This window comes from Pyxicephalus adspersus, chromosome 4 (genome assembly GCF_032062135.1).
Source record: "Pyxicephalus adspersus chromosome 4, UCB_Pads_2.0, whole genome shotgun sequence".
NCBI classification, from domain to species: domain Eukaryota; kingdom Metazoa; phylum Chordata; class Amphibia; order Anura; family Pyxicephalidae; genus Pyxicephalus; species Pyxicephalus adspersus.
The window spans coordinates 19,208,686-19,220,344 of record NC_092861.1 but is presented as its reverse complement, the minus strand read 5'-3'; the positions used below and the strand labels follow the sequence as shown (position 1 = coordinate 19,220,344).

Sequence of the window (11,659 nt, the reverse complement as noted above, 5' to 3'; positions counted from 1 at the left end):
CCTCAGAGAAATTTCCTTCCGTGAAACCGGTCCCTGGGGCCAAAAAGGTTGGGGACCGCTGTCTTATACAGTTATATCCATAAATATTTAGACAGAGACAACTTTTTCTTTAATTTTGGTCCTGTACATTACCAAATTTAATTTTAAATGAAACAAACTGCAGTCAGTTTTAATTCAGTAGGTTGAACAAAAAGATTGCAATAAATGTGAGGACCTAAAGCCTTTTTTAAACACAATCACTTCATTTCAGGGGCTCAAAAGTATTTAGACAATATAAAAAGCTGAAATTAAAATGTTCATTTTCAATACTTGGTTGAAAACCCTTTGCTGGCAATGACAGCCCGTAGTCTTGAACTCATGGACATCACCAGATGCTGGGTTTACTCCTCTTTAATGCTCTGCCAGGCCTTTACTGCAGCGGCTTTCAGTTGTTGTTTGTTTGTGGGCCTTTCTGTCCTAAGTTTAGTCTTCAACAAGTGAAATGCATGCTCAATTGGGTTCTGATCAGGTGACTGACTTGGCCATTCAAGAATATTCCACTTCATTGCCTTAATAAACTCCTGGGTTGCTTTGGCTGTATGTTTTGGGTCATTGTCCATCTGTATTATGAAACGCCTCCCAATCGATGTGACTGCATTTAGCTGGATTTGAGCAGACAGTATTTCTCTGAACACCTCAGAATTCATTCCGCTGCTTCTGTCCTGTGTCTCATCATGGATAAACACTAGTGTCCCAGTGCCACTGGCAGCCACGCACGCCCAAGCCATCACACTGCCTCCTCCATGTTTTACAGATGATGTGATATGCTTTGGATCATGGCCTGTTCCACGCCTTCTCCATACTTTTTTTTTCGCCATCATTCTGGTAAAGGTTGATCTTGGTTTCATCTGTCCAAAGAATGTTTTTCCAGAACTGTGCTGGCTTTTTTAGATGTTTTTGAGCAAAGTCCAATCTATCCTTTCTATTCTTGAGGCTTAGGAGTGGCTTGCACCTTGCATCGCACCCTCTGTATTTACTTTCATGCAGTCTTAATGATGGCAAGAAAAAAGTATGGAAAAGGCCTGGAACAGCTCATGATCCAAAGCATACCACATCATCTGTAAAACATGGCGGAGGCAGTGTGATGGCTTGGGCGTACATGGATGCCAGTGGCACCGGGACGCGAGTGTTTATCGATGATGTGACACAGGACAAAAGCAGTGGAATTAATTCTGAGGTGTTCAGAGACATATGATCTTCTCAAATCCAGCTAAATGCAGTCAAATTGATTGGGATGCATTTATATAATACAGATGGACAATGACTCAAAACATACAGCCAAAGTAACCCAGGAGTTTATTAACGCAAAGAAGTGAAATATTATTGAATGGCCATGTCAGTTACCTGATCTGAACCCAATTGAGCATGCATTTCACTTGTTGAAGACTAAACTTCGGTCAGAAAGGCCCACAAACAAACAGCAACTGAAAGCCGCTGCATCTGGTGATGTCCATGAGTTCAAGACTACAGCCTGCCATTGCCAGCAAAGGGTTTTTCAACCAACTATTAGAAATGAACATTTTAGTTTCAGCTTTTTAATTTGTCCAATTACTTTTGAGCTCCTGAAATGAAGTTATTGTGTAAAAAAAAGGCTTTAGCTCCTCACATTTTTATGCAATCTTTTGTTCAACCCACTGAATTAAGGCTGAAAGTCTGCAGTTCAACTGCATCTGAGTTGTTTCATTTAAAATTAATTGTGCTAATGTACAGAACCAAAATTAGAAAAAAGTTGTGTCTGTCCAAATATTTATGGACCTAACTGTAGACCAGTGACCGCTGTTATTTATCCAAGTGCAAAATGTCTGGTCTTGTATCCAGCTTAGTTGTTTCTCTGCAGATAACATGCAGTAGGTGGATTTTCTGGGTCTCTTCCATGCAGTGCAATCTGCAAACCAGTCACCCCTACTATATTTAGGCTTCCAAATTTGTTGTACACAAAGTAGAATAATATTCTAACCATCTAATATAGAACATAGTTAAATAAATGCTGTTGCTTCTAAAGTCTAACTCTAAATGTATGCAGGTAAAGTCAAGTGCAAATGTAGAGCTTCGAGGTATTTATGATCTCTCATAGGGAAAACAATATTTCAGTCGATCATGTCTTTATCTGCTTTATCTGGAGATCGTAATGCAGAAAAGAAGTAGGAAAGATGTAATGAGGACAGGCAAGTATTGACTGGGCTTAGTTCTGCTTTAAGCAAGACAAATAGTGGAACATGATTTTGACAAGAAGAGCAAGGTCTGGAGAAAATTTGGATAATGCATAAACATACATTTTAATCTAATCATTTAAATAAAACATCAATAAAAAACGGTGCTTGTTTTAGGTTGCGTACACACGTGTAAAAACTGTAGTTGGAAAGGATCTTTCACGATCCTTTCCAACGACAAAAGACTGCACGATGCATGAACGAGTGCTGTACATACAGCACCGTTCATGCTCTATGGAGAGGGGAGGGGGAGAACGACGGAGTGGCACCCCGCTGAGCTCTCTCCCCTTCACTTCCATTAGGATCATTCACCGTCCATGGACCTGCCAGGACGAATCCATGAACGACGAACTCTCTATACATGCCAGATTCTCGTCCGATATCAGTGGCGATTATCGGATGGGAATCATCTGACTTGTGTACGTAGCCTTAGAATTTAAACCTTGGTAAACAACAACTTTTAAAAACGATTCAAAATCTTCAAAAGTATTACCTCCAGGCTAAGAAAGCCTCCATCATGAGCAGCCGTCACCTGTGGAGAAGGTTCAAACCATTCGCAGGACTTCCCCAGCAAATTTTTTAATGTTCGCACAGAGGACACAGTCAAAGAACCAGAGCAACGAGCCAAAATCACAGCGTTGTTCGCCCACCAATTTATGTCCATCAGTGAATAATAGAATTCTTTATCTGTGCAAAGACACAAGTTATCAATGCATGATAAGACAGAGTAACCACCATAGTAAACTTAGTAACAGGCTAACAAATCTATGCCACATCAAACACAAACAACAGGGGATTTGGAATAAGCTGCGGGTGTATGTGTGCTGGATTGTATGATTTTTTTTTACAGCCAATTAATGACAATTCTTCATGCGTTTAGCACAGTTTGAGGGATTTCACTGTTTACCACTGCAGCGCCTAATCTACACAAAGGGATTCATTGAAAAGAACATGGGAGATTAAACTTGAAAGCCCAGTACTGTCCATTGTGAACCTACTTTTTCAAAAGCCTCCTGTCCTACCGTTAATATCACCACAATGCACAAATGACAAGGGATGAGCGCTAGGAAAGGATCAGAAGGTATAATCTCTATCTGATTATTTAAATGCCAGTTTTACTGGGAAGTGTTTGTTCCAAAAGTGACTGTTGTGCAAAGCCTAACTTTGGTTCATAAGTTCCCGTTTCTAACATTTTACTTGAAGTGATGTTGGAAAGCACAGGATCTATAAGATTTGTGTTTATCAAAGAGGAAGAATAACTTTGTGTTGACAATAAAAAAAAAATCCGGTTTGAATAATCATTTTGAAGTTTTTTTTTCTGAAAAAGACAGAATAATTCTTATTGATTGTTTCTGGTAAAGTAGCTTGTAAGAGCAATCACCACCAGCTTAGACTATTGTAAATATTGCTTTGTATATGTTCAGTCTGTCTGCATCCTCCAATGATACACAGTACACTGAAGCAAACCACATGCCTGCAGATTGAGATTCAGATCAACTGGGGTAGACATTAGGGGTTTCTATACATGTGCATTCTGATTAGAACGTAATGAGATGTCAAGTTAAATAAGAACTCTCATTTCTAGTAGTTTGTGATCTGCGTCAGCTGTGATTACATGTATGAATGACCACTATACATATAAGTTATGTCTATGACATTCCTCTTGTTCCTACCTTTCACAGGCACCTATTTCAAGCAATAAACATCTACAGGGGTTATGACACTGGTATTTACTACAACCCATCTGCTCCCTTAGCTCTCATTTCACAAGGATTGGTTGGAGTGGTTGGTCCCTATATCATTTATAAACCAGAGCTGCAAAAATGACAGCTGGAAACTCACTGCTTGCTAAAGGCAACAAGAAGGAAAAGTGATAAAAACCCAAAATTAACCTTTGCTTATCTAGGTAAATGGCTGCACAGCCCATTATGTAAATAACATGTGAAAAGAAAAAAAGAAAAAAAAAGGGAAAGAAGGGCTTTTTGTGGAAACTTCAGAGATTTACTAGGTGAAGGTTTGAAATATTCTAAGCTATACATAGCTCAACTGAGCTAGAAATCGGCATATATAAATGGCATAATACAGAAATATGAGGTGTAAAACTTATACAATCATCTCGGGAAATATTCAAAACATAGGGTTGTCTGTTACTCAACGCATTTCGCTATATGGCTTCTTCAGGGGGGTAGAGACTGGACTGAACATATATCATAGGATTAAACAGAGTTTTGCTCCGAAAATGCTTACAAATAGATGTAAAACATTTTTTGACAGGTATTGGTATAATTGATAGTAGTATAATATAAAATCAACGAAACAATGTATATACTCAGAGTTTCAAAAGACATATAGTAATATAATATATGGTACTACACAATATTAAAAATAACAGGATCATTTTCCTAGTATGCACTTTTTATTCACCAGGGCCAATTAGAACTAGAAATAAATAAAGCTTTTGAAAATCTAAACACTGTGAAAAAAAACTTTTAAAAACACAGAAGCTGCAATGTGAGCTTCAGCCTTATACACATCCCATTCTAGTGCACACAAAACAACAATAAATACTGAAAACACATTGATCAAGCAATAAATAAAGACTCCGCAAATAACAGGGTTGTTACAAAACAGAACAACTTGGGAAGGATAAAGAATCAGGAAAAAAAGTGGAAGAGAGACTTGTGAATCCATATGTTTGGAATGGAAGAAGCCTATAGACAACAGTATCATAAAATCATCACATCCTTCAAAGAATCCAATTTTCTTTCGGGTCAATACAGCTTGGAGAACTTCATTCTAGTAAAAGCCAAAGTACTTAAATTCTAATTTACCTTTCATCTTTTTCCTTTTCTCCACAGAGCTCCGCCAATCAGGGTTGATCTCATCATAGTCGGGCTAAAAGAAAAAGAGAGAGGCGAAGAGAGCCAAATGAAGGAAGGCAGATAATGACAATGTAACCATGCTGAACAATTGTGCCATGGCGTATCATTTGAATGAGACAGACTCTGTCTGCGATGTATCTGATCAAGGCTGCAGTCATCTGAAGTAGTTTCTCATTAATGTCTTGCTTTTAACTATTTCAGCTGGTGAAAAGCACATATTTTGCTGCAGTGGGTAAAGCAAAGTGATCACCCTGTCAGTTCTGGCATGGTGATCACCCAGCTTTGCTGGACTTTCTTGTTAATAAAAAAATAATAATATTAAAAAGTGCAAACACTGGAACACTTGCACCACAGTACCAGCTGGCAGAAGCAGTACTAGTGTTAGTCACTGTCACCCCTATTCATTTCCTCGGAAGCTGCCGCAGGAAGATGCTTCCATTAAGTCTTTCCCTCGAGACAGCGATTCCTAGCATGAAGAAGGGCTAAACGCACCACAACCTCACTACCAGTGTGAACTTAGCCTAAAAAAATGTTGTTCAAATAAAATAGGAGGTATTTAGCTAAAAGCATGTTCCAAAAGAAGAAAGAAAAAAAAAAAACAATGGGAATTGTGACACATTTTATAAGGTTAAAAAATTTGGGTTAAATAAAAAGGTAACAGAAAGCCATAAGTAGTTCCATTTCCAGGGAAAAAAGGCTGCTCTAGGCTACAATTAGTATTCTAGCCACATAACCACCATTGGACATGGTGGAAACTTATTTCTACTCATCTATTCCTCCTTTATCCATAACATTGGTTTACACCAAAATGTTAGGTCTGAGCTAATGGCATACTTTATTGTTTTATAAAAATAACAAAAAAGTGAAGATATGCAGAAAAAACTTTGCTTTAGCTTTTGCTTAGCTTTGTCAACCACTTAAGTTTTTTTTTTTTTATTTTTTTTTTTTTTAATCCACTAGCATTTCATATTCATTCTGGTTATCTTACGGGTTACAAGACTTAGTGCTGGACTCATATTGCAGAATATGTGCTCCTTACCATATAAATACTAATTACCATTAAGAAAAATAAATATATTGATTTCAGTGTACCATGCTGGACAGTGATGAATTCTCAATGAATTGAGGAAGAAGACTGAGGAGCCAGAGATAAATGAGATCAGTAATTAGTCCCCTGCAGCTCTGTACAGTACTGACTTGATAAATATGAAACAGACTGTTCCTATTATTCCAAAATCGTTACAGGGCACTTGAAGATACATTTGTCAGAGAGAGAATGATTATGTGCAATCACCAGTAGAGTGTCCTACAAGGAACTCATTCACACATCAAGATTTCCAGCTGGGATACCTTCTATGTCTTCCCATGGAGCTGCATCCACCAGAGTTCCCTGTGGTTTGCACTGCACATGGACAATCCTATTCTGACATGTTTCATTCCAGCTCATCAGAGCTCACAATTATAAAAAGGCCAGAGTCTAAATGGGCCCTAATAAGTGTAAAGACTGAAGAAAACCAAAGTTGTTAAAATCATGTCACTATAAATAGGGCCAAATTGGCTGCAAGCCAATTAGTCTAATATGCAGTAGAAGAAATCATGTTAACTAGTGGAAAAAAGCTACCTTCAATGTAAAGGTTACAGGTTAAGGTTTTTTTATTCAGGATCAAGGATCCGTTTTGTATTGATGTCTGTATGCCCACATAGTTTATACTTAAGTCACTGAGTAGTTAACACAAGAGTGACAAACTCTTGCAGTTGGAGACAAGTGACATGAGTTTGTTACACACTTTATATAAGGACACAGCACCATCTAATGGAGACCACCAAGAATGAACTAAAAGAGCAAGCAACCACCCATCATAATCAACTCAACAGCACAATGTACTTTAATTTGTTTACAAAAAAAAAGAGGAAAGGAGATACACAGACCCAACGTATTTTTCCATAAATTTTTGTATTCACATTAAATTTATTGGCATTTCAATTGATTACTATTTTGAATGTTAACAATGACTGTTTTCAGTTTACAAAAAGTACATAGTTTATGTTTAACTATATATAGTTTATTAAGGATTATACAATAATACTACTAATAATAATTCTACATAAACATTCCCAGCAGATGTGTTGTCAACCCACTAAGAATGTTGTAAACATCATTCAGAGATGTTGTCTCGCATTCACAAACTCAGTTCAGATAGTGAGTGAAGAATGTGTAACGGAGGAAGATTCCCCTCATTTCCCTTGCAGATTAACTGAATGTTGCTCTCGGGTGTACCAAGGAGTGGGTCATCAAAAGTTATGTAGATGTCTTACATTAGTATATTTCAATAAATAAGACAGAGGAGCCATAGGAGTCAAAGGATTTATGTACTGACTCCACAGCCCTGTTATTTGTTCTACTGAATATTGCCAGGACAGAAAGTGATGGGAAACCCAATAGGAACATCTCATCCCTCTGGTTCTAGTATACCAGAGCTGTCCAAATGTCTCCCCAATGGGGCTCTCAAACAAAATGTTTTACTTTTCAACAGGTTTAGTTTTTATATGATATGTAACAGCGCATGTGTGACTTTCAATAGGTTTTCACCTAAAGTCTTGTAGTTTTTTTCAGAATTATTTTGAATGGAGTGGGTAGAGTTAAAAGTTGTCTGTTCAAATGATCTGTGACCCCATTGGGCAGATTACTCCTGTGTTAATATACCTGTGCCAGAAAGATGATTTATCAGAGGAAAGGTGTTTACCTAACTAGAAAAAGAATAGAATGGGAAATTTATTATATCATAATGTTGCTACTTTTGATCAGCGGAGAAGGAAATTTATGAATGAGGCAGCAACTAAATAGAAAATCTGTGACTACCCTGTTCTGCAATGCCTAGCTGCACAGCAAAATTGATAAATCTACTTCACAAAGCCCTTCTTTATGCAACAGTGCTCCTACATGCTGTTCCTTGTAAATAAACACTGCTGCAAGTAACTGATTATAACCAAAAGTACAGGCATTGCAGCAACTCAAAGAAATACTAAATGCAATATTATATGTATTGCCTTTTTCCTGGGCTTGATTTATTCTATATTTTAACATATTTTTCTTTTTTTATAGAGCAATTCTGGATTATAAAATAGCGCTTTCAAATAAAATAAAGACCTGTATCAACAGACTTCTTTATATCAAAACTTGCTTCCCTTCCCGTGCAAATCAAACACTTCCTCACTTTTAACGTAGCAAACTTGAATCTGTTAAAATCAAAATACAAAAACTGTTAGGTCTATTTACAAAGCAGTGAATCAGAATTTACTGAAACATGCCTTTGTGGAGGATCTTCCAGGTACATGTGTTTCAATGGCAGTAATTAACTGATTCTGCAGCACCAAATGTTTCAGTGAATGTCAGATTCATTCATTTATAAATGGACCCCTTAAAGCTGTAGACAGGTAGAGAACAAAGCTCCAGGGACCAGTATTGCCTGTGGGCTCTCTACACCAGATCTTTCTACTTAAAATGCTCTGTTCTGCACTCTGTGGAGGTGGCCATCTTGATAGAGGCAGTACTTTGCTACCTCATACCTTGCCTTCAGCAAGGAGAACCGTGATAAACTCGGTAACATCAACAAATCTCACAACAAATCTGCAAGTAAAAGTCAGAGGCACCCTATATGACTGACTGTACAGAAGTATATCTTCATTTTGTAAACCCAGGTCTACTTTAAACAATAATATCTGAAAGATCAAAATATGCCAGTAGGTGGGCTCTTCTATGAAAATATATTTTTACAAACTCCTATTTACCAGGTAGCATCTACTATCAGTTGAGTTATGTGATGTACAGTTAAAAAAGTGCAAAATTTATGTAAACCTAGCACACAAAAAAAGGAGTTGCATCATATCTGCCTATTCAATAGGATAAAAAAGAAGACACCGAACCATGTGATGACAACAGTGGGGACGGAGTAAATGTGTTGAATTGGAAAAGAACACATCCCAGGTGTTTCATAATGATTGCTATGCAAACGGGTGCATTATGGCCAATGCTAGATGCCCCACTGCTCCTTGTAGTAGAGAAGTTTTAAAGCGGAGCTAATGTTTTGCATTAAAAATATGCAATCAGGAAGGTCTTTATTGTAGAAAGGGAGATGTGCTGTCTTCTGCAATAAAACATATTTACCTGCCTGCTTGCTATCGGGATGCTCAGTATTCCCCCAGGGCTGCTGGGACTAACTTATTTCATCCCAGCCTAAACTCTGGAGGCAGTAATGGAGCAGAGAATGACGGTGAGACACGCAAAAGAATGAACAGGTGAGTGTATGTATATTAAAAAAAAAAAAAACTGCCTTTAGGTGAGTAAGGTTTTTTTTTTTTGCAGAAGGCACATTGGTTAGCTCTTCTGCGATAAAGAACCTAGCTGGTGTCAATGTTAATGTGTTAGAATTTAGTTCCACTTTAAATACAGTATGTGAAATACTCACACTCATGAGTCTACAGGCTCTACGATATTGTGATTGGTAATACATTTTACACAGAATCAGGCATTTAAAGATTTATTTGCACCAGATTTTCTTTCTCAGCATCAGCCATTAAATACTGAGAAAGAATAAGGATGGCCACACCCTGAAGCTAAAATATGAAACTCTCCTGAGTTCTGGCATCCCAGTTTTTTTTTAACAGTAGCAGTTTAGAATCAAAGAGCGCTTAGTGGAGTTTTCTATGAAGATAAATTTAAACAGTATACATGACTGGTTTATAACTGCTTCCACGGAAAACAAACCATTATGACAGAGACAGGATTTTATCTGAAGATCTTTTGTTAAATTGCTTTACTCAGTGCTTGGCACTCTCGTGGCCATGCTTGATTTAATCCTAATGAAAAAGAGGAGAAGCACATTAATTTATCTCAATTTTAAATATGACTGTGCTCCTGTTTTATCAAGCCTAGATGATGAAAACTTTCAGATCCAACAAAGCAGGTAAGTAATTACGGATAATGAAAGTATTACTGGGATTCACGTATGAAAGGAACTCCACACGCATTGGTAAAGAAGCAGTACATACTGTGTCTTTGTTAATTGCATTTTTGATTAGAAAAGCATTGATTCATGAATTTGTTTTCTACCTGTTGAATCCTACAGGGGTCACAGGGTAATAGGAAAGCCAAAGTTAGGTTCCCAAATATGTGCAAACAGGGAGTAACCTGCTGGCAGTTTTGAGAGAATGCACAGCAGGTTTTGTGCTGGGAACAAGTAATGCTAACAAGATTTCTGTAAATTCCTATTAGAACCCAGAATTGGAATGGAAAATCCAAACAAGGCCCCCTTCCAAATAATGTCTGAATAAGATCCCGGGGGAAGAAAAGATACACCAACTAGCAGCTGTGATTATTTAATGAAATGGCTTTGACATGTCCACATTTTTCTAGAACCCTTGCCCTCTTATGGAGAGAGCAATCAGACTCCCCCATTCTTCCTACCACTATTTGTACTTTATTATTTAACTGCAAGACTTTGTGTTTTTTGTTTTTTTAAACAAATTTGATGATACATTCCTTTCTTACAAATCTGCAGCTACCACCCTAGCTTGCTGATGTTGCACCTCTTCAAAAAGACCTGCTATACAACCTGTATGATGAAATAGGCTGGGCCACTTGTACAACCAAAGGATTGAAAAGACAAAAAAAAAAGTTTGCAACAGGAGCTTGTTGAGCAATTATTTATTACTAGCACCTGTCCATGTAAAAATGATGGAAGGAAAGTGAAAAATAAAAAAGCTGGTACAATGGTAGACGTCCAAGTCGAACAAGGTTTAAGTTTAGCAAGATGTGGCAATACACTTCTGGAGTCACAAGAGTATAGGGGAGAAAAGGGGATTCAAAATGGAGGAATTGCAGGCATATTTCCTGTACAAGATGGCCTCATATCCTAATATGCCAAAAAAGCATTGTGTGTGCTTTGCATAACAAAAACTGAACTATGTCAAAGAGATTTCCAATTATTCCTGGGAAAAAAAAGCTTGTCAACAATGCCAGTTCTGGCGCAGAAAGTGCAGTCACCAGAAAAGTTACTTGTATTTCTTTTTTCAAATCATACAGTTAGTATTTTTTCTCCTAATTATACAGAAACCTTTAAAATTCTTTTGTGCTGCTCAATGTTTACCGATCTGCTGCTATCTTTACATAAATCCCGCGCTGCTGAATTAATGGCCCCATATAAGAAATACATATTTAAAATATAGTATGAGAAAAAAATGTTTTATTTTTTACACAATCCAATGACAAATGCGGGGAAGTATCTTCTTCTGTAACTAGGAGCACAGGACAAAGTAACCAACTGCATTCTAAACACTTGTTCTTTGCCTTGTTAAAGCAGACCCAAACAGTGAACTTGTGTCTAAGTTATTGTACGCCTGCTATTATCTTTTAACAAAAGACAGTGAACACGGTAAAAATCATGCCTAACGCTGAACTCAAAAAAAGCACAGACTATATATATATATATATATATATATATATATATATATATATATATATATATATAT

At 37.2% G+C, this 11,659-nt stretch overlaps 1 protein-coding gene across 1 annotated transcript in view; it reads right to left on the bottom strand.

Moving 5' to 3' along the window:
• The window catches only part of NBAS (NBAS subunit of NRZ tethering complex), a 412,001-nt gene that overhangs the window by 347,728 nt on the left and 52,614 nt on the right, over positions 1–11,659 (bottom strand). The window contains exons 13-14 of the mRNA XM_072407518.1: positions 5,081–5,144; positions 2,743–2,936 (exon numbers count right to left, since the gene is read on the bottom strand). Coding sequence (XP_072263619.1) covers positions 2,743–2,936; positions 5,081–5,144 — 258 coding nt within the window. The remainder of the gene's footprint in view (positions 1–2,742; positions 2,937–5,080; positions 5,145–11,659) is intronic.